This window comes from Euphorbia lathyris, chromosome 5 (genome assembly GCF_963576675.1).
Source record: "Euphorbia lathyris chromosome 5, ddEupLath1.1, whole genome shotgun sequence".
Classification (NCBI taxonomy): Eukaryota; Viridiplantae; Streptophyta; class Magnoliopsida; order Malpighiales; family Euphorbiaceae; genus Euphorbia; species Euphorbia lathyris.
Genome location: NC_088914.1, coordinates 1,455,077 through 1,481,167, shown reverse-complemented (window position 1 = coordinate 1,481,167; position 26,091 = coordinate 1,455,077). Strand labels below are relative to the sequence as shown.

Genomic DNA, 26,091 nt, shown 5'->3' with positions numbered 1-26,091 from the left:
TCTTTTGTTTGGAACCTTAAGTTGGTTCTGAATAGTTGTGACGTCCTTTCTCAGTTTCTTAGAATCTGATTGGACTTCAGAGACAAACTTATGCATGATCTCCATATTATCATGCAAAGTTGAGTTGTCCTGAAGAAGGAATCTGAGGTCACTCAGCTTGACCTCTTCAACTTCGTCACAACGCCTGCTGAGTGCTCTAACTTTCTTATTACACTTTTTGACAAGTGTGTAGAGGTCACTCAGGGCATTAACCATTTCGTTTCTGAGTTGGGCAAGTGATATTACCTCATTTGATTGCTCCTCATCGTCAGATGCAATGGAGGGGTCAGCATGTTCAGAGACGCATGGCTCAGCAAGTTCGTCAGCCATGAAGCAGATCTTTGCTGACTCAGTGGCATCAACTTCTGATGATGAAGACTCATCACTGTCGCTCCATGTTGCCACCATTGCCTTTTTTCCGTTCTTTCTATCTTTCCTCAGCTTCGGGCAGCTGGACTTGATATGGCCAGTTTGATGACATTCAAAGCATGTTATGGGCTTTGAGCTGTCTTTCTTGTATTTGCTGTCGCTGGACTCAGCATTATACTTCTTGTAAGGCTTCTTAGAATATTTGTCATTCTTTCTGAACAACCTTTTCATCCTCCTGGTGAACATGGCCATCTCCTCATCGTCTGCTGAGCTCCCATCAGTGGAGTCAGCTTTCATGACAAGAGACTTTTGCTTCTTGTCCTCAGACTTTTCCTTCACCTCGAAGTTCGTCATAGATATCTCATGGGTCAGCAGTGAGCCGATGAGTTCATCATATTTGTAGGTGGTTAAGTCTTGAGCTTCCTCGACAGTAGTCTTCTTTGCTTGCCAGTTTTTAGGAAGACTTCTTAGTATCTTCTTGACTTGTTCTTCCTCAGTGAAGATTTTCCCAAGTCTCTTGAGCTCATTGATGATGTTTGTAAATCTTGCATTCATGTCAGAGATTTCTTCACCATCGTTCATTTCGAACAGCTCGTATAGTCTCATCTGCTGGTTCACCTTGGACTCCTTTACTTTGTTGGTTCCTTCGTAGGTGACCTCCAACTTCTTCCAGATCTCTTGTGCCGACTCACAACCTGATATTTTATTATATTCTGCAGCATCGAGCGCACAGTGAAGCATGTTAATAGCCGAAGCGTGATTTTGTAGCTTCTTGAGATCACCCTCTGTCCATTTGGCCTCAACTTTAACAACTGTTTGGCCAGCCACAACTTCGACAGGTACAAACGGGCCTTGGACTATGGATAGCCATGCACTCATGTTTGTAGCCTGAATGAAATTTTTCATCCTATTCTTCCAAAAGGTATAGTTAGACCTAAAGAATAGGGGAGGCCGAGTAATAGACAGCCCCTCAGGTAAGATCTGAGTTGTCTGGTTTCCTAGGAGAAACCGAGTGCTGTTTTCAGACATAGTGGGGATCAGCTCAAGGTAGTTAAACCTTTAACAGTGAGCTTTTAAGCTCTGATACCACTTGTTGGTCCCTTATAACGTTACAAGTATAGTTCCAAGGGGGGGGGGTTAGGAACTATTTAAACTTTTTGCCGTTAAGTCCGACTTCTTTTTGTATGAAAGGATTTGGACAGCGCGCTGAGTGAATTAAGACACTAGCTTAGTCAACTGGTGACTAAGTCAGCTTCTTTCGTTGAGTCAAGAGATAGCACTTAGAGTCTATTCCTGAACTCAGATACTCAGTATGCACAACTCAGCGTGACCTCTTTACTAGATCAGTTTTGTTTTAAGCAAGCAATTTATATATTAAGGAGTTTAAGGTTAGAAAGATGTTACTCAACAGATTTATCCAGGTTTGGCCTCTAAGCCTACGTCCTGTCCCCGGAACACGTTCCGAGCTTTCGAATCCTCTACTGAGCTCTTTAAAGGTAGAGCCTCAAACCTTTTACAACTTAGAAACTGAGTATGACAAGAGTACCTTCCTCTATACCTCTACTCAATCCTAATCTCACGCTGAGTACTATAACCAAGTACTCAGCCTCTCCTTTCTAATCTCTAGAAATGATAAGTGTTTGTCCTAAACAACAATTGCTAAGACACTTTAGACGATTGAATAATCACTCTAGACTTTTACACAAAAGATATGAAATTTAGTGTAAGAATTTGCTTTGTTTTTCTTGCAGAACTTTGCGTAGAATTTTGGTCACCGTAATGGCTTGATCAAGTTCTGTTATTGAATGAAGTAACTGAAGGGCTCTATTTATAGAGACGTCTGAGGCATCGGTCATTTCGAATTTCAAAATAACCGTTGGAGGGAAACGGCTTCCTGTCGTTGTCATCCTGTCTTGCTCAGAGCTCTCGGCCAATCAGATTTGAGTATCTTCTGTCCTCGGTCAACTTTTGGTCAGCTCGGCAGAATGTCTCTCCATTTATGGTAAGGTCAACTAGACAGCATTCTGTGTCTTCTGAACTTTACCCAAAGTGGAAACACTTTGTCTGGAAGTTGTTCTTGCTCAGCTGCTGTCTTGTACTCTTTGTCGAATCAACTCAGCAGCTTCGTCCCAAAGTTGTTCCATGAAGGTCTTCTAGATCCTTCTTCCGCTGAGCTGTGTTTTGTACAGAACGACAGCGTTTTGACATACGCGGGCCGAGTGATCTTTGAACTGTTTGACTTGGGCTTTTCACTTCCGTATTGGGCCTTTTAATCTTTGTGTCTTATAAACAATTTAACTCAACATTGAACAAACACATTAGTAGAATAAATCAAAGCATTTAAACTTAGTGTGTTTAGAATATATTTAATTTTACTTAAACAATTTTGTCAAATCAAAATCATGTGGAAAGGTGTTTCAACACAGTCCCCAGAGTCCTTCCGGGCTTTTTCAATCCAATACTGAGCTCTTTAAAGGTAGAGCACAAACCATTTACAATGCAGTTCAATATGCAAGAGTACCTTCCTCTATTCGTCTACTCAACTCCTACTGAGCGCTATAACCGAACACTCAGATTTTTCTCTACCGCTGAGTACTAAAATCGAGTACTCAGCACCACTCTCTCAATCTTTTACAATTGATACAAATCTGTTCTTTCTAGATGAAGAACACTTTAGATGAATACAAATTCAATCTAGCTTTTACACAGAGATAGAAATTTGGTGTAAGATCTTCTTTCTTGTTTGAATGTGCTTTGTATGTATGCTCTTTTTCTCTTTGTATTTCGGCAAAGGATCCAAGAGATGGTCTTGTCCTTTTATAGTTGATTCTAAAGCTCTAATCATTTGAATCTGGAAGTATCTGTTGGATTCAAACGGCTCTCTTGCGTCACACGCTTGGTCAGCATTTAGAATGCGCAGGCCAATCCTATCGTCTGAAATTAGCAGGCGCCAGGCTTGTCTTCTTCCTATAGGTTCGTCTTCTAGTGCCAGTTTCGTCTTTTAGCCAAATGCCAATTGACCCATGCGTCTCGAAATTGACTCTGTGCGTAATTCCAAAGCTTCTGTTATTGGTGCAAACAATTGTCAGATCTTGTTTTTTAGTAAACGGATCATTCGCGTTGTCCTGAAGAACACTCAGCTTGACTTTAATAGTCGTTGTCTTTGAACTTAGTTTCTGACGACACTGACTTGCATTCTACTCAGCTTCCGTGGTCAGCTTCGTTTGCAAGCTTTAGTTTAGAGGAAGACTTCTCTTCTTTGATACTGAGTTATGTTCTACTCAGCTTCCTTAGCTAGCTTCATCTTTAATCATTTGTTCTGAAGAGGACTTTTCTTTTATTATGCTGAGTCGAGTTATACTTAGCTTTTGTGGCTCATGCTGACTTCATTCTGTCGTACTTTTTATTTCTGTTCACTTAAAATTATACTTAACATTGAACAAACACATTAGTACAATTAAATCAAAGCACTTAAATTTAATTGCCCCTTAATCATGGATTAACTTTAAATAATTTTGTCAAATCAAAATCATGTGGAAAGGTGTTTCAACAAGCAGTGACCGACAGTGCGTGTAGGCCATGTGTCGCCTTCCTGACGTCGAAACTTTGGTCGGGGGGGGGGGGGGGGGAGGGGGTTCGGGGTCTTTGAGTTCGATGGTGTAGTTGGTTTTGAGTTTTGGTGACTAGAAATATGCGTAATATCACAAACATGCCCTAATTGGTGCGCGTTAAATCGCTTAAACATGCTAGAAAAGTCCAGCAGCCATGATGCGATTTTGGCAGACTAAAAACATCCCCGAGATACATTAAAAACACATTTTTGAGACATGACTCAACCAAGCATGTATTCATCCAATCAAACAAATTAATAGAATCATAAATCATGCATAAATGGTTCCTAACAAATGGAACACGGAGCTAACAGAGCTCTGACACCAATGAAAGCTCTCTAAATAGTCGTAATGGATTTCTCTAACCTCCAAGGAACAGATAATGAGCCCAGATCTATAAATATATAAACCAACAATTTTAGGCTCATCTTTTGTAGTGCAAATCCGTTGAACAGCAGCGGAAGTAATCAACATTGGCTCCGTATCACCGATCTAAGAGGTTACTACATCGAAGGATCTCCATTGTTCCACGAACTAAGAGATCAGAAAAGGGGCGACGGTTAGGGTGTAGGAACAGAGGGATTGCCTTTGTGCAGTCTCTGATTAGTGTGTTATTAGGGTGTTAGGGTTTACCTCCATAGCTAGGTTAAACCTAAAGGTCTCACCCTAATTGATTAGGTTACGGGCGGGCCGTAAATAGATTAGTAAATGGATCAGGGTCCGTTTACTCCCTTTATTCCTACAATAACAAATTTGAGAAGTAGCAAAATTGTTTATTCTTCTCAAATTCTTTTATGGTGGGATGTGACAAACAATGTTTGATTGTTTTTTTAATGAAAATACTTGAATTTTATTCGATAAAAAATATAAGTAGAACAAAAAAAATTAATAAGGACTATAATCTTATATAAGCATAGGTTAAAGCCAATACAAGATCAATAGAGTGAAAACGTGACTATAAAGAACAAAAAAAGCCAAAAAAGGTATAAAAAAATACAAAGGGATGATAAAGCATATATGTTTCATAAATCTAAATTAGTAGAAAACAATTGTAATTCGATATTCATCATTTAGACCCTCTCGAATATAAAAATATGAGTTATTTCTTTTATTGCAACCATATAAATCTATTAGGATCCGTTTGGTTTATTGTTGTTTGCTGTTACGTGTTGTTGTTTGCTGTTAGAAAAAAACATTTTCTAAAACCAAAGGTTCTTTGCTTTTTATAAAAAGCTATTTTTCACCTTTAGAAGACAAACCGTATGCTCCTAACCAAACATTTAAAACTCTTATTTTTAAAGTTTAAGTGAGGGTATGTTTTGAGGTGCAATTGAATGGTATAGTAAGGCCATGTTCTTTATCACTTAATTTCAGTAACAATCAGTTCAGTTCAGTTCAATTCAATTCAGTTCAGTTCAGTTCAGCATTCAGTTTCAGCATTCAGTTTCAACATCCAGTTTCAGTATTCAGTTTCAGTAATTTATCCTTATTTATTATATTATAATTATTTATATATAATTTATTATAATAATTATTATTATTTATAGTTTATCATTATCTATAAATTAGATAAAAGTTAAGAAATGATAGTCAAGAAATGATAGTTTATTAAAGTATATATCGTTTAATAAAAAAAATTAAAACTAAAGTATGCTTCCATATTTAAAAATTAGGAATTGCACTCAAATTTATCGAATTTATCAATGTTAGGGATAAAATTGCACCATTTTAGATGTTAGGGGTAAAATTACCCATGACCCAAAACGTTGGGGATATTTTTACACTTTAACCCTTAATTAGAATAAAAAGTTAAGAGTTTGTATTCATATAAAAATTTGTATTTGATTTCACAGGCTTTAAATTATATGTAAATTTGTGTTTGTATGTAATTTATATTTTTAATTAAATTAGACTCATTTTTATTTAATTTTATAGGCTTTTATCGAGCCAAAATTTTATCAAGCCGAGCTTTTATTTGATATTCAATTTAGTTTTATCTTTAATAATATATATATTTATTTATTATTGATATTATTAAATTTATTATAACCATTATTATTATTATTATAAGTTTATTAATGTCCAATATTATCAATTAAATTATTTTAAAGTCTAATATCATCATTATTGTTTTGTTCGGTTCAGTTCAGTAGTATTTAGTTAAATTCAGTTCAGTTCAGTATTCAGCAGTATTCAGTTCAGTTCAGTTCAATTCAATTCAGTTCAGTTCAGTTCAGTTTTTTTCAGCAATAAAGAACAGAGCCTAAGTGATGGTATAAATTTTAGGTGATTTTTCTTACATCCCAAATTGGAAAGAAACCATGATACATATTTTTTTTCCTTTTCCAAAATTACCAATTATCTTTTATTTTATGTATAAAAATAAAAGGAGATAAAGTTAATTTTATATACAATTACATTATTAAATCATCACTTACATTATCTTCTATCCAAACACAATAAATTATTTCATACAATTCACTTACTTCATCTTACATTACTTTACTTAAATTACACTCAATCCAAACAAAGCCTTAATATACAAATAAGATTAACCATTTCCATTCTTACTAAATCCGAGTAAGGTATAAATGAAAGCCACGTATGAAATAACACCAATACAGGCTTACCGTTTAAAAAATGGTAATAATTTAGGCCTTGATAACGGAACGTCATTGATATTACTCCGTTAAGTTCTTAACGGAGTAATAGGAATGACGTGTCCAATCCTTTATTTAGACTTAAGTTGATACATTTTTTAAATATAAGCATGTATTGATGTTATTTTATGACGTGTCTAATCATTTATTGAGACCTAAATTGATACATTTTTTTAATATAAATCTATATTGTGTTAATTTATAGATGAAGGCTAAATTGATGCTTTCCCGAAAATCATAGGCCTATTTCGGTACCCTATCCATTTATAAAATAAAGTTATAATATATGTTTCAAAAAAAGAAGAAGTCATAATATAATATTTATAATCATTTTTATCATGAAAATATAATCTCTCTCTCCGTAGGAAAAATAAAAAGAAAGAGCAAACCTTTACCTTAGCTTCCATCTCTCTCTCTCTTACAAACAAAATTTCTCTGATTTTCCATTTCACTGTTCGTTAATTTTCAATCCATTTATTCTCTCTCTCTCGCTTTCAATCCTCTACTGTTTGTATAAATTGCTCCACTTTATCGAATCCCTTTGATTCTGGTTAGGGTTTCGTTTCCGTGTTATCGGATTGTCGATATGGAATCCGAGGATGAGTTCGATATGCAGGACGCCGCCGCTGAATCTGCCGACGATGATTTCTATAGTGGAGGAGATGATGCATTCGACAGCGACGATGCCGATGTTGCTGATTACGAGTTCATCGATAACGATTCCGATGATTCCGATGAACTCATCTCTAACCGTCACCAGGTCTGCAATTTTTTCATTTTCGCTTCAATATTATGCGAAATTATACATTTAGGCTGATCAGGTAGCCCTAGCTATTTATGCTTCTGTATTACTGTAATTTTTTTCGCCTTTTTAGTTAATCATCACATTCCGTTCGTTGTATGTTTATCCGTTATCCAGCTATTTTTAGTCGTCAGAAATTCGGTGCTATGTTACGAGTTCATGCAAGTTTTTTCTCTCTAGATTTATGATAATTTGCGAGATTAACTTCCGAAGCCTATCTGTTAACCATTTGTTTCTTTTTTGCTTGATTAGCTGGATGAAGTTAGTATTTACAGTGCGTGCCTATTGTCTATTTTTTTTTGGTCAGGCTATGAATGTTTCATTGGGATGTTGGGGGGGAAAGTAAATTGAAGTTTTAAAATACTGGTAAATAACACATGGGCTCACAAGTCACAACTTCAATTGCCAATTCAAGTTTGTTCTTGTTCATGATTTATAAGTTTAAGTTCATTGAATTATATCTGCGGATAAAGCTACTATTTGATCTAGATATACTACTTGTTTGGGTATGGTATTTATTTTGTGACAACTAAGATCTGTCCTGAGTTTCTTTTCTTGTGTTTTTCTTTCTCTGTTAGCAAAACTACACCGTTCTGAGTGAAACAGACATTCATCAACGTCAAGAAGATGATATCATGAGGATATCCACTGTGCTTTCCATTCCAAAGGTATCAGCTAGCATCTTGCTCCGCTATTACAACTGGTAAGACATTGCTTATAGCCACAACATCATGTCCTTGAAGAGCTCTTTACGTGTTCTTTGGGCATTGCAAATGTTTGGTTTTACTGGGTTTCTGTTTTAATGTGAAAATTTGGGCATTGCAAATGTTTGCTTTTTACTGGGCTTTCATTTTAATGTGAAAATTTGCTTCGTTTTCTGTGAATTTATATGCAAATGGGCCTTTGAGTTGTGAGATTTTTAACTTGTACTTGGTAGCGTATTGGCTATGATGCATCATTAATATTTGCAATGAACTTGTAGGAGTGTCAGTAAAGTGCATGATGAATGGTTTGCAAATGAAGAGAAGGTCCGCAAAGCTGTTGGGTTATTGGAGAAACAAGTCGTACAATTTCCAGATGGTAGAGAAGTAAGTGTTGCACATAAGTGTCAACTTTAATTTCTCTTGAATTTTCGCACGAAACCTGGGATTTTTTCAGGTTATTGTTTGGACAATATATAAGCATTTTTATAATGCAAACTTATTGTGGTGTACGCATCAATTTTGACAGATGACTTGCGGAATTTGTTTTGAAACCTACCCTCATGATAGGTTGCATGCTGCTGCTTGCGGTCATCCATTCTGCTATTTATGCTGGCAAGGTCTGTTTCATCTTAAGAATGTGATTCATTCCCCTTGTTTGTTTCATTATTTTTAAGGTCATCTTAGATATGCAAGATGATTTCATTCACTAATTATGACAAATCTTGTTTGAGAATTATGATTGATTTATCATGTGTATATATCTAGGTTATAGTTCTTTACTTTTTGTGACTGTAAATGTAAAATTTGCAAGTAGATTGAAAGTTTCAACTGTCATACCGGACAAATATAGTGCTGTAGGATATGACTGACAACTAACACTGGCCAGGATATTGCCTTTATTTTAGCTCATATTAAAGTTGCATAGTTGTTTGTTTGTCATCCAATGCATGTAAGAACTTGTATCAAAATACTATTAAGCTTGTGTTTGTGTATACTTACTCTTCGAGGAACTTCTGTTGTGCCTTTCTATCTGTAGGTTACATTAGCACATCGATTAATGATGGTCCTGGTTGTTTGATGTTGCGATGTCCTGATCCATCTTGTAATGCTGCTATTGGGCATGATATGATTAATAAATTGGCTTCTGATGAAGACAAGGATAAGTATTTCCGTTACTTCATCAGATCTTATGTTGAGGACAACAGAAAGGTAATTTTTCTAATTTAACAATTTGAATGGATTGACCTTTAATATATAAGGGGCACCATTACGTCTTTGATTAATTGTATGTCACATGAACTCAATATAAAAATAGTATGCAAAGAACATTCCACTATGCAGCAATTTTTTTTTTCTTTTTGGCATTTTTGCTATAAAGTTTTACCTCTTGTTAAGCATAGAAGGCTAGTACTGTTAGCAGTCTTGCGTCTAGATAAGTTAAAAGATCATGTTGTTTTGCAGTCTTTTTCTTTATATGCTGCTGTCTTTTTCTATGCCTGTTTTCTCTTGTCTATTGATGCATATTTCTTCATTAATTACAAAATTCATATTTAGTTTCTTGTAGTTTTTGTTTTTCCAAATTTTTCTGGATGTTGATGGTGGATCTATTTATCTGCTTTCAAATAGTAAACCTTGTCTGTAGTCAGTATTTGCTCATTAATTCTATCTGGTTAAAGTTGGATTCTCGTTAAGATTTCTCAATTTATTCTCTTATGAATGTCCTACCAATTTTTGCAGATGTTATTGTTTTCCATCCTATTTTGATTTAAAAATTGCCAGATGCATTGAAATGTATGCCATGTATAATATCTGCATTGTCATGCATGACAAGGATGCCTGTTGTGTGTATGTGCACATATATTGCACTGGAAGTAGGGCAGCTGTCGGTGAATGGCTGGAAGATTCTCTATTTTAGTTTTGAGTCAATCAAGTTTATAACAACGGCATCTCAATTTTCTAGTATTTTTTGTGTGCTTTATTTATAGTCTCAATCATTTTCACTTCCTATTTTCTTACAAGATAATGTCAGGTAGATAGTCGTACACATGGTCTTGATTATGAAATGTTCAAATTGAACAGTCTTCATAAATTTCTTGTTATATTCACCTGTTATTGATCTGTTGTGATGGCTTGGGTTATTTGTAGACAAAATGGTGCCCAGCTCCAGGATGCGATTATGCTGTGGATTTTGTTGTTGGCAGTGGGAGCTATGATGTCAACTGCCGCTGCTCTTATAGTTTTTGCTGGAATGTAAGTATCGTGAATTGATCATGGATCTGTACTTTCTTATGATTTCATCAGATTTGGCATTGCATAAATAATTTTTCTTTAGCGCATGCTTAGCTTCTTTTATGTGTGCGTGTGAACACGCTACATCTAAAATTTAATCTTGCAGTGTACTGAGGAAGCGCACCGTCCTGTTGATTGTGGCACTGTGGCGAAGTGGATATTGAAGAATAGTGCTGAGTCTGAAAATATGAACTGGTAAGTGATCTGAGCTTGGATCTAGTTTTGTCCTTCTTTAATCGTGTCAGTTCAGTGAATGGGAATCTTGAGCTGAAACGTCAATCATCACTGATGGGGCCTTTGGGTGTCTAACAAGACAGCACCAATTCTAGACCTGTGTTCAGGCCATGGAGTCATATAAGAGTAGGAAATTTGATCTGGTAATACAGCTGCTTTTAATGCAGCAAACTGTAATTGTGATTTACTACGGGCAATAAGTTCATTTCTGTGTTTTAAATTGCAGAGATCTGGTTGGAGTGTATTCTTAGCTTATTTTGGGCCATCCCCAAGCTCCATTATAAGTAAATTTCTTGTGTTTGTAGTGCGTTTTTTTTTGAAGCTGTGCATTCATGTCTTCCCTTTATCCAATGTCTTTTCTGAGGTAGGACTTCTTTGGTTTTATGTATGAGAAGGCTTATGTGTATTAGCTAGTTGGTTTTTGATTGATTGCACAAATACTTGTGGATCTCTGGATGAGTGGGTTCGTTTGTCCGTTTGTGGATACTTGACATTGAGTTATGCATGACCTTTGATACATGCCAATAAGGTCACAGAAATGAGTTCTGAATTATGTCCGAAGCATGACCTTGTCTAAATGATGTGTTCTTGTTTCAGGATATTGGCGAATTCCAAACCTTGTCCAAAGTGCAAGCGCCCGATTGAGAAAAATCAAGGCTGTATGCATATTACCTGCACTCCACCTTGTAAATTTGAGTTTTGTTGGTAAGCTCATGAACATTCTCCGACTATCATTCTCTTCATCATGGAATTTTAGTCTTCTTAATTAATCTCCTCATGAACTTTAAAATGTTTATTGGTTGGATATATACTTCTCCTTTTGAATTGTTGATAGTTTTGTTTGGGCGATTTGATCAAGTTTTGTAACTTATCTTAGGAATTAAAGTTGATTCTGCCTTATATTGCTTCATTTAGAATGTGTTTGTGATTTCTACACTTATGAATGGTGATACGAATGACTTTATTTCTAGAACTTTCATACATTATGCATTAAAAAAAAGTTGTATTCATGTTGTATTTCAGTTCATACTCGTCTGATTTTCTATGTTGTAGGCTTTGCCTTGGTGCATGGTCAGATCATGGAGAGAGGACTGGTGGCTTTTATGCATGTAACCGATATGAGACAGCAAAGCAAGAAGGAGTGGTAACATATATTGTTGTAATTATCTTTTTGATTAATAAATCTGCATATGTCTCATTATGCCTCTTTTTCTCTTGCAGTATGATGAGGCAGAGAAGCGCAGAGAAATGGCCAAAAACTCTCTGGAGAGGTATACTCATTATTATGAACGATGGGCAACCAACCAATCGGTAATTCACCATCTTATACTCATTTCGTACTTGCACTGATTGGTTAAAGACAATAGCATCTCACAACCCAAACTATTTTTTCTTACTCTTTTTCATTTCCCTTTTCCATCTTTTTTACTGGTAGAATTGTATTTATGCCTTATGGTAATTGTTATGAAAGCTGAATTATGATATTTAGTTTTTGACATTGTTATATACTAATGGTTGTGATTTAAAATTTCGATGCGCGTTTGGCAATCTGGGCCATGGTATTAGGTTGAGTTTTTTGGTCATTTAAACATATATTATTTTGTGGGTTCGAGACTTTAGAGAAGGAAAGCAGGTGCTTCCGTGAGGACACCCGGGGGGGGGGTAGTATATGCTATATCCTAAAGAAGTGGAAGTAGTATCTGAGCATAGGATCAGGACAACTCTATTGATTTTGAATAGACATTATGATTTTGAAGTAGTGCTTCAAAACATAACTTAAGAAAGAAGTAAATGGTAGTTCATGGGCAGCATGCTAACTAAGTATATGCAAAGTGTGGTGATCTGTGAAGAGCACGAGAAAAAGAGCTCATAGATGATTTAGAGTAGAAACTTTAGCCACCATGTTACCGTCCAGAAAGCACACAGAAAAAAGCTTATAGATCTATGGAATTTGCCACATATTCAGTTGGCCATATTGGTATTGGAATCCATTATTCTTAGCCATCAAGACGGGAGTCTCCGTATATATATATATATATATATATAGTAGTTCCATATTTTTGATTTTGAGCTTCTCTTTTCTTATTGCAGTCCAGGCAAAAGGCACTGGCAGACTTGCAACAAATGCAAACTGTACATGTAAGTTGAATTTTAGACCAACTTTTTTGTTCGGGTCGTTTTACTCTTTCAAACAGTAGACTTTTCAACCATTTTTGCTATGCTTATCATGATCAATTTATTTTATATGACAAGCGACAATGGACAAGGATAAGGATTATCTCTCGTTTGGTTGAGAGTGCATATAAAGCACACGCTGAAAAGCATGGGTCTTGGCTCTTCTGGAAGTTAACCCTACATTTGTTATTTTTTTCCCTGCTGGCTTGGGCACCTTTATAAACTATGTCATGTTTTGATTCTACACTGGGACGCCTATTGTGTTAACTAGAAAATTAGGTTCTTCAATTATGTTATTTTGTGAGAGAACGCTGGGTGGTAGTTGTGATAGAGACTGAGACTCAGATCAATTTTGAAGCTTTGTGTATGTGATCTTAATCTGTAGCTATATAATCATTACTCTTAAGGGTTATATTTAGTAAATTGAAATTCTAACTAATAGTAGTGGCCTATCCCATGTGAATGAAATTCTTCAAAATTAATTCTCACGCTGTTTACCTGACAAAATGGTAAGAATTCCCCAACTACAAATTGTATCCAAGAGGCTTGGAGGGGACCTTTTTTCTTTCAAAATTGGTTTCTGTTTTATGGAGATGATCCTGTGTTTTTGCAGCTTGAGAAGCTGAGTGACATACAGTGCCAACCTGAATCGCAGCTGAAATTTATTACTGAGGCCTGGCTACAGGTACACAAATTCTATCTCACGACCAGTTTTTCTACTCCTTTGATTGATCAATATTCAGACTCTACTGCTACTAACTGATCCGTTACATTTGCAATATTTGCAGATAGTTGAATGCAGGCGGGTCTTAAAATGGACATATTCTTATGGATATTATTTACCCGAATATGAACATGGAAAGAGACAGTTCTTTGAGTATTTGCAAGGTAGGTTCTGTGTTCCATTTTTTACCAGAAGGTTTGTCCTTCTGATAGTATTCTGATCACGGATACAATTTCACAGGTGAGGCTGAGTCTGGTTTGGAACGACTTCATCAGTGTGCAGAGAAGGAGCTTCAAGTTTATCTAAGTGCTGATGGCCCATCAAAGGACTTCAATGAGTTCCGCACCAAACTTGCCGGACTGACCAGGTGATCTTGAGTTTATTGCTAGGGTTTCCCTTCTTAAATTTTTTATGGCATCTTTTCCATTTGTATGCAGTAGTACCATTTAATTCATGTGTCCCTAAAACAAGTTTACATATCCTTGCATTGGCAAAGAGCATATTCATCTCACTTGAGCATTGCATAGTCTTCCTTGTACGATACAGTTTCTTTGCCGTCATTTGAAATTTGCGACAGGAAAAAATCAATACACCAGGAGCCTTGCTATTTACTATGCTGTAAAATACCAGTTGTACTTTTGAGGATAGTTGTTAAACGTCCAGCGGACAAGGACTAGGCCAAGCCCGTAGTACCCTAAAGGTGGCGCTGTCACTCAGGCGACCGCCATGGGCACCTTTCCGTGATTACAAACATAGTTGTTAAAGGCTCGCCTCGGGCACATCTAAGGTTCCAGGCGCAAAGCACCCCTAAAGGCATGCGTTGTTGCCAAGCTAGCCTGGCTGTGGTTATAAGAGGCGTGCCTATATGTCACGGGGTTCTTTAAGTTTTAATCTCTACCATTGGATTAGACGCATATAGTGTCCAAAATAAACAACAAAAAAAGTAAAAAAAAGACTTCAAAATGACGCGAACACTCAACACGGAAATGACTTTGTAGATAAGAATGAGGAGGATTGAGATCCTTGAAGAAGAATTTGATGATGTTGGAGATGCGAGAGTGATGATTGATGAATTTGGAGAATTTTGATGAGAACTTGCTATTAGTCAACTTAGGATTTACCATTTAGTTGACAACTTGAACGTTAGAATATGGGGTTCATTGCATGTTACTCCCTCCGTTTTTTATTATATGACGTTTTAATTTTTTAGTTTCTTCTTTTTTATATGCCGTTTTATATTACCAATGCACTTTTAGAAATATTTTCTCAATTTTGCCCATATTTATGATAAGTAAATTGACCTATTGGCCTCTTGAACTTTTTGACGGTGATCTACATTTTAATTTGTCCAAATCTAATCTTGTTCTGCCCCATGGATTTAGGGTGTTAATCATGTCACTTTAAGCAAGTTCAGAGTGCTAACCGGAGATTTTGTAAGTTCGGAGGGCCAATCAGCTTATTGGGCCAAGATTAGGGGGCTCCTAATATATTAAGCCTAGAATTTATCACTTGTATTTTAAATATTTTTATTCTCTTAGTGTGCCTTGTGTCGCTCAGGCGCGCCTTTGCGCCACGGCTCTAGGACACCTTTGCCCCTTTAACAACTATGCTTTTGAGCTCTTCTTTTCCCTCTCTCACTCTTTTCCCTTGTGTGAACCACAACAGTGTGACAAGGAACTACTTTGAGAATTTAGTACGGGCTTTAGAGAACGGACTAGCAGATGTGGACTCTCATGGTGCATGCAGCAGGACAGGAAGCTCAAAGAGCTTAGGAGGTGGAAGCAGTAGGGGAAGAGGTGGAAGAGGAAAGGGCTCAACATCCCGATCAAGCGGCCCAAGCAGAAACATTGATGATTCAGGCCATTGGTCATGTGAACACTGCACCTACGCCAATGTAAAGTCGGCCACCATTTGCGCAATGTGTCAGCAACGCCGATGAATCTCATTTTTCACACAGCTTGGTTGGCCTCCTCCCGGATTGGAGTGCCCAGACCAGATTAGTCAAGTCAAGTCTCTTTGGCTGTCCAGTTGCATTGGGGAAAGATGTTTAGAGCAAAGAATAAAAAGCTCCATTGATGTCTCGGCTCTAAGATCTGAAACCGCCGCATAGAGGACAGTGGAAATAGGAAGAAGGGTGGGAATGGACGGACGGATGGATGGACGTTTGGCGTTGTTTCTGTAATCAGGTGTAAATAGTTCCACCCTTTTATAGCAATCTTGACATGTATTGATTGCTATTCCATCCCAACAGAATGTATTCAACTGTAATATTTATGATCATATAAATATATATATTATATATATATGTATTTTTACTGATTTTATTTTATTACAGCCTGCTTGAAGCTTTTGAGCTAGTAATTTGTAGTATTTATTATCACTTGGTATCCAGTTAGATTGAAATAAATGTTGTATCCAGCAGTCTTGCTTGTGTGTTGTGCAATGCAAGTTTGCCACCGGTTAATTTTGCGTAAGGCTTTCGATTTCTATTTCCGACGCGATAATACAATTTATAGAAATAATTGCTGATAATCAGTTTGACACTATCCCTTTGATATACTTATTTTTATTGAATTTATAATCAATTTTGATAGCTTTAGTTATGCTTTATCGAATGCAAATTTTTTTTGCTCAGGAATGTATATTTTTTTCGTTCAATACAATCTTACTGGCTGAAGATGAATCGTTTTTTTTTACACCATAACCTCACTCTATTAAGATTGGGCTAAGACGTTTAATACGATCTCGCTGGCGGAAGATGAATCTTTTTTTTTACACCATAACCTCACTCTATTAAGATTGGCTTAATAGATCATTTGCCCTCCGAAATATTTGATTGGGTAACTTGTCCGATAGCTTCCAACTTGATGTAACCAAATAATTATTAAGTTGCAAAGAAACTTTGGTGTAACCAATTAATAACTCAGTTGCAAAAGAAGTAAACTACACGTTTATAGTTTAACAGGAACTTCTTTGGTTCTAATATCAAAGAGAATATACTTTGTAGTTTAACAAAAACTTTCCTTTTAATGTGTTGATCTATTCTATGGATTATATAACAACAAGGGGTGTGTAATATATTTTCCACATGTAACGGAATGATTAATAAGAACATTGACATTGATCTATAAGAACATCTTCCAGAGACTCGTTTTTTAGGCTTTGAGACATTTGAGTTAAAGATCAACTTTTAGAGATTCTCGAGACCTTTAGAGATGCTCTAACATTGACATTGATCCATAGATCAAACTAGTTGGAAATGCATTCTTTCAATCAAGTGGTAAAAAATTCCATAGATTAGTTCATTATGTACACTAAGAATTAAATTCGAGAGTAAACTTAAACTCTCAAGATTCTCAAATCAACCTTAATTGGAAACACATTCAAATGAGGTAAGAATTTATGATATGTTGCACAACTGAGACCTACAAAAATTTACTACACAGAAATTTACTTGTCGTTTCGAATGCCGAGAATGCACTGTGCAAGATGAGTCAAATATGGTTCAGTTTGGGAATTACTGCTCAAGCTTGGTCCCAGACTTTGAAGCTCAGCATTGAATTCCTTCTCAAATTTGCTGCAAATAATGAAAGTGCATTAGATGCATGCTTATGCGTGTAAGGTCTGTATTTCACATACGTTTTCTTCAAACTTACAGTATAGATTCCGTGACAGTCGCATCTTTTGTTGTCATTTTCAGTGACTGAGATGAGATATCAAAAGATGATGATATCAGCCACTGAGTTGCGGCTGCATATTGCAGGCACAGCGATTTCAGCTTCTCTACCTTCTGCAATCAGTAAGACAAAACCGGTGAGATTGTTCCAGCGAGTTCACAGCAATCATGAAGAAATACATGACACAGGCACCGCTTTTTTCCCTATAAGTTATCTGAGTAAAGCTGGTAGATGTTGCTCCAAGATGGAGATTGCAATTCGGGTTCTGGTGTCAAAATCGTGGTAGGTTATATACATGTTCCATATGATTATATATTATATAAACGCAAGAAAAAAGGGTAATCATGTCAATTGTGAGGTATTAGTTGGGTTGTCTCTGTAAATCGTGTTGTCGTGTCAGAAATTCCCACTACTCACTCGAAGATGTGTAAACTATCAGCTATGTTGAAACTTTGATTTTAAAGCTTTTCACATTTCCGGAATGTTTGGAAAGGGGAACTCTCGGAAACTTGTACGAAACATATCAGGTCAGGTTTCTGTAATTTAAGAAAATTGGAAGTTCGTTTCTTAGAATTTGGAAACTCTTTTCCCAGTAAGTAATGTGTTTTCAGAAGTGGACCAATACTAATCACATATTTAGTAAATCCTTAAAATGTTCTAGATCATCTTCTACAAGCTTTCAAAATGAAAAAAAAAAATCTTTCTTCCCTCTATTCTATTTTAAAAATTTATAGACATACCCTTGTATTTTTCATCGTTTACACATTTCCCCTACATTTCTGTTTCCTATATTTTTTTAACAAATATTGTTTCTCAACATCCATTTTAGTATCAGTTTCCATTTCCATGTAACACATGAATGATCTTTCATATCTCTGGCCTCATTTTCCTATTGCATGTACAATCAACGTCTATAACCAATTGAATAACAATAGTTTCCATGTAATGGGGCAATAAAAAAGCGGGATAAGGTACCAAAATGGCCTCAAGGTTATTGGGAAGTGCCAATTTGACGCTCACATACAAAATAGCACCAATTCAACCCCAACGTTTATGAAATGGTGTAATTATAGCCTCGTCTAATTACCTCAGAGAAGAAATAGAGTGTTAGGGTTTAATTGACACCATTTCATATACTTTGGGGTTAAATTGGTGCTATTTTCTATGTGGGGGTCAAATTGACACTTCCGCAATAACCTTGAGGTCATTTTGGTACCTTATCCCTAAAAAAGCAGAACAAACCTTTAGTAGTTCAGGTAGAAGAAGCAAACATTCTCTCAGGCATTTATCAAGGAACAAATCATGGTATTGGATAACCTGTTTCAGAAAGAGAATGTAAACATAAATACTGGGCTTAAGTACTGCAGATCATCGACGAAACCAATTGACCTAAAAGCTTAAACTTATATATTATCTCTGATATAAATAAAAAATTCTTTCATCCGGAAAGTTCACATACCTCATCTACACTTTTAGCACTCTGCAATCTATTATGCATCATATGCCAATTTGGTTCAAGAACCTGAAGGAAAGTCCTTGTCAAAAACCACAAGCTAGAATTTACAAAGTTCTACTACGAATAGACTTTAGATTAAATAAATAAAAGTAACGTAAAGGTATCAGAGATAATAATAAAAACTATTCTTGAGCCTTAACTATCAGCTTTTAGTTCAAATGGTTCCTTCACGTGGTATCAGAGCCTCTTAGATCAAGCGGCCGAGGGTTCGATTCCTAGCAACTTCATTTGTTCATTAAATTTCAACGCATGGTAAGATGAGTTTGTGTTGTACATGCTTCAAACTCAGGAGGCATTCGCGTGCGGGAGTGTGTCAGAATCCTTGACAAGGTGAAGGTTGATTCCAAGATGAGATCAGCTCATTGTTATTTGATTTTGTCAAAGAACCGATTGACCTAAAAACTTAAAGTGATAGGTAAAAATAGCTTTTATTATTATCTCTGATTACATCCTCCACGCAAATGACCATTGGATTTGAAGCGTGTAAAACAAGGTTCATCTTACTATGTGTTAAAATTCCATTAACAAATGGTGTTGTTACAATTTGAACTCTCGATCACTTGGTCTAAGAGGCTCAGATACCGTGTCAATGAATCAATTGACCTAAAAACTTAAGTTGATAGGTAGAGCTCAGAATAACTTTTATTATTATCTAGAAACACTTCTGTTTCCTCGTTTTTTGCCTGGTTGACAGAGCTTAATCACTTGCACCTAAATGGTGCACTAAGTCATCAAACATTAAAGTAATAAATGGGTATGCACATTTCAATGTTATTCTCCAATTAAGAACAAGAAACATAGAAGTCCTTTAATTTGAAGACATATACATATTAGACAATTTTTCAAAAGTTGAGAGTAGATTTTACCAATAAAAAATCAAGCATGACAAATATGGGAAGAGTCAAGTGAAGAACAATGAGAAATATTACTATTCAGGTTTGCAGAAACGTTATTATTTGGTGCCCTAGCCACTTCAATTTCAGGGAAAAGATCAGCAGTAACAAGATGAGAAAACCCCTGTTCAGCCATGATGGCATGAACAGCGGAGAAAAGGGGCTCCCGGAGAAGATCCGCACTGCGAGACCCTAGACCCTCTTATATGATACTTTTAAGGTAACTGATTTTAAATAGAAGTGAAGAACAAGAACCAGCACTAGTACAGGAAATCCTTAACAAATGACAAATAGAAAAGCATAAATTAAATGAGAAAACTTACCTCAAAAGTTAGATAATGTAGAAGGCTATTAATGAATTTTAGCATGCTACGACAAAGCAGAGATGATCTAGGGATTGCGGTACCCCGCATGTTGAGAGCACGAACTCCCTGTAAAAGTATATTTCAGTTGCATTAGAAGAAGAAAAAGAAACATAATGTTAAACACTTCACAAATATTCTTGTAGCATGTACTTGGTGCACTTGCCAAGCCCCACAAAGTTGGCGGTCAACGTGTTTACAGTGGAACAGAAAGCGAAAAATCGACTGATATTTTGCTAAGGCTTTTCTTGAGATGACTATAGACAGTGGCCAATGCACCTGAAAAACACGAAGTAAAATTTGATTTGTGAGCATTTACTAAACCATTGATTTTAAATCAGAAACTGAAGATTGTTCCACAGAATCATGTGAAAGAGACTAACATGAATGACAAACCAAATAATCAATGAACAAAGTCATGAAGAAACTACCGTTCTTGCAATGATTATCCCAAAAAAAGAAAATGCTATTGGGAGAGCAATAAAAAGATTAGCATTTTCTGTAATAGTTCTAGTAAAGATTTGCACTTGTATTGGTATGTAAGAGAGTCATAAACAACCTGCACATATTTGTAAGGAAACTACTCCCTCCTTTCTGACGTTTTCTTTACCAAGGCGCTTTTTGCAATTTTTTCTCAAATTTTCCCTTATTTATGGTAAGAGAGAGGTTTGGTATTAATACAAACTATTCTAATTAAGCTATTATAATTAAGAAGAGATAATTTTTGCATGAGAACTAGAGTTTTGAAAGAAGTATTAAGGGTAATTAGTTATTTTAATTGTCTAATTAATACTTCATTGGCCTTGATGAAAAACCTTAAAAGACATAAAAGAGAACGGAAGGGGTACCTTGTAACTCAAAGAAAATGTCTCAAGACCAGTAATGCTCACTGGCTCCTCTACATCATTATCATCAGAAACAGTCCTCCTTTCGACATCCTTCAAGATGCTCAGAGTTTTTAGCAAAGAAGATCTTTCCTGAAACCAGAAGAAGATATAATATAATGCAAAATTAAATTACAACTTTCACCAGATAATAGCATATGAATGAAAGTTACTTACCAAACAACATGTCAAGTCCTCGTGACATGGATCTGCTGCAGCTGCTGTGGTTCGTAAAGCTAGGTCTAACAGAGACTGGTGTAGTAAAAGAAAACACAATTAGATATTACCATTCTGAGCATAAATAACTTTCTATCAGCTTTCTAATAATTTTAGTGAAAAAATGAAGTTGAAACCTGTAGCTTCTCCACTGAAATCTCATCGTGCTTTTTAGTAAGCTCATCTCGAGCTATATCCATGAAATGAACCAAAAAATCACCCTGAAATAATATGATACACAATAAACAAAGGTATTTTCCTTTCAATAGCACAATACAACTTAAAATGGACACGTAAAGCAGAATACATCTTCCGAAAGGTTTCGATTCGTACATCACCTATTCATAAAGAGAAGTACCTGATCAAGAAGAAGATAGTGCTTAATAGACCGCAGCTTTCCCATTAGATCATACTATGGCATAAAAATAAATTTTGTTTTAGAACCTTGCGCATTGCCGTGAGCAATTGCTGTGGATAATAATGTCAAAACAAAATTTCCCCCAAAAGAAACTCAGAACATTTTTATGGATCTAAACGGATGCTCACCTTATCTCTAATGAGATTTAAGAGCTCACTGCTGGAAAAATCATATGCAGCTTTTACACATTCAAGATAACGATGGTTTGAGCCAAAGCTCATTAATTTTGAATTTTCAGAGGAAGGGACCTATAAATAATAATCCAATCAAGATCAGCACAAGGGTGTTGTAGTAAGAGTTTTTTCTTCTCTATATGAAACAACACATAAAAGGGCATAACAATAATCAAACCTGAACATTGTGTCCACATTCTCTCATAACATTTAAGTACTTTCCAGTAGTCAAAATAGTTCCAGCTATGTTTGCAAGGAAGCTTGGAATCCCTTCTTTAAGGCTGTAACGTTGCCTCCAATACTTGGTATCGTAATCATGAGTAAGGCTTTCCTATAAAATAAAAAATTATAAGCATCTTGAATGATTTTGAATACTTATTATCCTGAACAAATTCCATTTACCTTTAAAAGTGATTTGTTCTCAGCAATAAAAAATTCACCATATGGATCATCAATGACTCCTTCGTAGACCCACCTATAATCATGTTTCATTTCCTTGAGAGGGAAAGTAATAGCAGAAACATACAGTCTAAGGAGGAACAAGGGGATTTTAAGGTTCAACACAATGTCTGACATATATCTACTGGATGGTGTATTTAACAGGATTGTGATCTTATTATGTCGTCTATCTGCTAGGTTTCAGCGTCTCCAAAAAATCCATGCACGTGCAGAGGCAGAAAAACAGAAAAGCACAATCAGGTTTTATAGTGATCTGAATACGAGTCATAGCAAGTAATTTCCCCTAAAAAACTAAATCTAGTATTTAGAAGAAAAAAATGTTAAAGATTCTCTTTTAAGAAGATGGTATTGGTTGAATGTACCTTTATCATAGGTTATATTATGGCGAAATGGGAAGGCTACTACAAACAGATCATTGACGATGTATCATATTTTTTGATTTCCATGTATTAATAAAAGGACTAAGACAAAACAAAGTCAACTCACAAGGAATATCTCTAGCTTCATATGCCTCTTTGTTAATCCAAAAATAAGATACATGAGAATCTATACCTCATTTAGATTGTCAATAGATTTTTAAGGGCCTATAGACACCCAGCAAAGCAGTCAGATTTGAAACTAGTTCGCAGGTCTTATTTATATCATCAGAAGGGGATTTTTTAAGCCATCATGTCATTAGGTGGGGAACCCTCAAAAGTTGACCACTGCTAACAAACATTGCTTCCCTCATAAGCATTACAATGGAACAGTCCAAAGTACATTTGGATAGCTGAAGCCAACCAAATGTACCATATGCTAAAATAGAAGATCATTAAAGCATGATGTAAGAAAACCTTAAGAAAGTTGATAACACGTTGGAAGCTACACGAGCAAATTGTACCTCTCTAATATGCCAAGGTAGGCATTGCTTGCACTTTCTGTCATTTTCTCTAGCAATGACCTCACAGCATTATCACCTGCCATGGCTTTAGCCTGGAAATAGCAAAAACCATATCAGTAACAATAGAACAAAGAAAATTATTAGACCAACAAATATTGTAATTCATGTAAGATGTTTTACATGGCTTTGCAGGAGGTTAAGGACAGCAGAACCTGTAAACTCATTTGCGGAAGCCTTCCTGACCACAGTGGATAATGCTTGCATAGAACCCATCATGGGCTGCAATGTAACAAGTAAAATTTCTTAGAACATCCAAGATATGATTGAACATTGTGCACTGGCATAAACTCAAACCTGACAATAAAACAACAATCCTTGTATGGAAAGTTTTCCAAGTCGAAATTGGTGTTCAAGCTGTGCCACCATGGCCTGATAATCCTGATGAAGATGTACCACTGATATTCAATATATGAGAGCAGTTATTACTTCACGGACAAAGGATGTCAGTAGGGAAGTATATAACTTACTAGTAGAAGTGCCCTGAGTGCAGCCGCAAAGGCGTGATTAACAATCCCATTCTTGAATTGTGATCTTGACTCAACAAATTGGTCGATCAACAGATAGCTCTCACATAAAGGCAAAATCCGTTTTGCCATTTCCTGAAATATTAGTTCAGTATTTCAGAAAATTTGCAAGATGCTGCTGCTGTAATCATGCATCAGTTAAGTAGCATGATTAAAGACTTCAAATTCTTGAAGGACAAACTATTAAAGTTGGATTCAAGAGTCCTCTTCTAGAATTCAAAATGATTTAAGCATATTAAATACTAGAAATGCTCAAGAAATTTACGTTCATCCCAAAAGTAATTTGAAACTTCACTTTTCACTATTGCTACATTTATACTTGAGGATATTATTCCTAAAACTGAAACCTCTTTAATACTGACAAAAACTAAAACCGCCTATAAATAAAATAAAGTTCTAACTTCATTATATTTGCGCACCTGTTCAATTAAAACATCATTGCCACAACCAAAAAAAGATACAGAAAACTATGACATAACTCACCTTAGTGACACACTCAACCACAATGGCATGCCTAAAATTGAAGCTGAGAATGCTCTACTGAGTTACCAGATACAATGAGTAAGGTAAAACACACCTGTAGTGCTAAATCCATTGAAGGATCAACCAGGAAAGTAACATCACCCTCCTTCCCACGGACTCTTCTGATAGAAATATATCGTCCTTCAACTCCAACCAAAGCAGACATGAGATCATCGATGACAACAAGTTCCTGTAGAGGAAGAACAAATCATAACCTATCTACCTGTAGAAATTTCCAAGGTAACCAAATTTAAATTCAATGTATGTCTATCCTTATAAGATTCCAAACCAAATGAAGGATTCAAGTGATGCATATTGCTGGTTAAATATGTCCTTTTATAGGAAACAGTAAGTAATTCTCTAAACATGAACTGCCTGTGGTCCTAAAATTTCTAAGCAAGTCTATACTATACAGCAGAGGGTACCATGAAGTTGTTTTTGTAGTAAATGTATAACTCTCGTCCATTCTAAGACACTAGACTTCCCAATTTAAAAAATGAAAATAAGTTTCTAAGTCATATTGTTTTCTATAATTCCTACATGCCCATATGTTTATATGTAGTAAGAAATAATCAAATACTCTCTCCTTTCTTTAATATATTTCCTTTAAGGCTTTTCATAAAGACCAATAAAATATTAATTAGACTATCAAATCGATTAATTTACGATTAATTTACCCTTAATACTTCTATCCTAAAACTCTACTCTCTATGTGAAATTTCTCTTTCTTCTTACTTATTATGGCTTAATTTGAATTATTTGCATTAATTACTAAACCTCTCTTATCATAAATAAGTGTAAATTTGAGAAAATATTATCAAAAGTGCATTGGTAATACAAAATGACCAAATTGAAAATCCTAAAATGACATCCATTTGAGAGGGGAGGCACTCGGGAGTAACTTTTAGAGTTCAAAATAAATGGAAAATAATATAAAATATCTTCTTAGCTTCATAATCAGCAGAATTAAAAAAAAAAAAAAAATCTACAGCAAGATCATCTGACAACCACAAATCTTTACAAACCTGGAAAACATACCTGAACTGCAGCAGTATAAGAGCCAATGTCTTTCTCCAGTCCAGGGCTGCTTAAAGACATAAAAACTTATGTTAAAGGAAATTAGGAAAGAACTCCACATTAAGAAAGAATTTACTTAGTAAAAGTTCCTTATCTGTCTCCTTTTTCTTATTTCTCACAAAAAAGAATGAATTAGACAAAATAACGAGCACCTGAAAGATTCTACAGATAAACCAGAGGTATCAGCAAGTCTGGAGGTTCCTCTTGTTTCCTAAATGGATAAAAGAAATCATATCATGATTAAGTTACATTTACTTCCACATCATTAAGCTTCCACCTCCAATTTTCTTTCCTTCAAACTAGAGAAATAAAACTGAAGTACAGATTTCACCAAAAACAAAAGTGAAGCATAGATTTCTTACATTGTTGAACAAAAAGGAAATTAAGTAAAATTTCTATATAGACACTGGACTTTTATCAGAGATAGATCTAATTTGACGGAGATTGAAAGTAAAATAAACCTGGTGAAAACGGCCGGTGAGGAAGGGCCTCTCGATGTTCCAACTAGGCGTAGAAGGACAAGATAAAGGTGTCTCCATTTGTAGTAAAGTCCAGTTGTGAAACTCTGTAGGCTGCTTAGTAGAAGCTGATTTTGGCCGGCGATGGTGGTCGGAGCGGGAGTAGAGAGCAGAGATTTTGCTAGACAGAGGTGAAGGAAGGTGTATGGGCTTTTTCTACTCCAGAGTTCGGCCCACAAACAATTATTATGATTTTATTTATTTTTGTTTGAATCGCGCTATGTATTTTCAAAAATTTAAAATTTTAGTTGGAAGAAAAGTTATTTAAAGGAATAATACCTATTGGGTCCTCAAACTAAAACTCC

The 26,091-nt window shown here is 35.7% G+C and overlaps 2 protein-coding genes across 3 annotated transcripts; one reads left to right on the top strand and one right to left on the bottom strand.

Moving 5' to 3' along the window:
• The first annotated feature begins 7,027 nt into the window (after positions 1-7,027).
• Positions 7,028-15,926, top strand: LOC136228851 (probable E3 ubiquitin-protein ligase ARI8). Its single transcript, XM_066017338.1, has 15 exons — positions 7,028-7,439; positions 8,060-8,184; positions 8,464-8,569; positions 8,712-8,802; positions 9,222-9,394; positions 10,331-10,435; positions 10,581-10,669; positions 11,306-11,413; positions 11,762-11,852; positions 11,930-12,019; positions 12,800-12,847; positions 13,497-13,568; positions 13,672-13,771; positions 13,848-13,974; positions 15,273-15,926. The coding sequence occupies exons 1-15, from the start codon at positions 7,266-7,268 to the stop codon at positions 15,544-15,546; spliced, it is 1,773 nt and encodes a 590-aa protein (XP_065873410.1). The 5' UTR covers positions 7,028-7,265; the 3' UTR covers positions 15,547-15,926.
• Positions 15,927-16,933: 1,007 nt separating this feature from the next.
• LOC136230910 (gamma-tubulin complex component 2) lies at positions 16,934-25,945 on the bottom strand. 2 transcript variants are annotated; one of them, XM_066020114.1, is made up of 21 exons: positions 25,730-25,945; positions 25,421-25,479; positions 25,230-25,278; positions 24,247-24,381; positions 23,613-23,744; positions 23,440-23,523; positions 23,266-23,364; positions 23,086-23,177; positions 22,149-22,221; positions 21,925-22,077; positions 21,702-21,821; positions 21,514-21,567; positions 21,293-21,376; positions 21,117-21,191; positions 20,904-21,032; positions 20,209-20,334; positions 20,017-20,124; positions 18,744-18,806; positions 18,527-18,601; positions 17,264-17,397; positions 16,934-17,184 (listed from the first exon to the last, which is right to left on the bottom strand). In XM_066020114.1, the coding sequence occupies exons 1-21, from the start codon at positions 25,805-25,807 to the stop codon at positions 17,058-17,060; spliced, it is 2,049 nt and encodes a 682-aa protein (XP_065876186.1). In that variant the 5' UTR covers positions 25,808-25,945; the 3' UTR covers positions 16,934-17,057. The 2 variants fall into 2 exon arrangements, with proteins under 2 accessions (XP_065876186.1, XP_065876187.1); XM_066020115.1 differs by having other exon boundaries at positions 25,230-25,275.
• Between the last annotated feature and the right edge of the window lie 146 nt (positions 25,946-26,091).

Bases quoted from the DNA above. Each gene is read 5' to 3' on its own strand.
- LOC136230910 (XM_066020114.1), bottom strand. From the start codon at position 25,807: ATGGAGACACCTTTATCTTGTCCTTCTACGCCTAGTTGGAACATCGAG. The intron at 22,078-22,148 runs GTAAATGGAATT...TTTATTTTATAG, and splicing joins AGAACAAATCACTTTTAAAG to GAAAGCCTTACTCATGATTA. The intron at 18,602-18,743 runs GTATGTGAACTT...TTTCTGAAACAG, and splicing joins GTGCTAAAAGTGTAGATGAG to GTTATCCAATACCATGATTT.
- LOC136228851 (XM_066017338.1), top strand. From the start codon at position 7,266: ATGGAATCCGAGGATGAGTTCGATATGCAGGACGCCGCCGCTGAATCT. The intron at 11,853-11,929 runs GTAACATATATT...TTTCTCTTGCAG, and splicing joins CAGCAAAGCAAGAAGGAGTG to TATGATGAGGCAGAGAAGCG. The intron at 13,772-13,847 runs GTAGGTTCTGTG...ACAATTTCACAG, and splicing joins GTTCTTTGAGTATTTGCAAG to GTGAGGCTGAGTCTGGTTTG.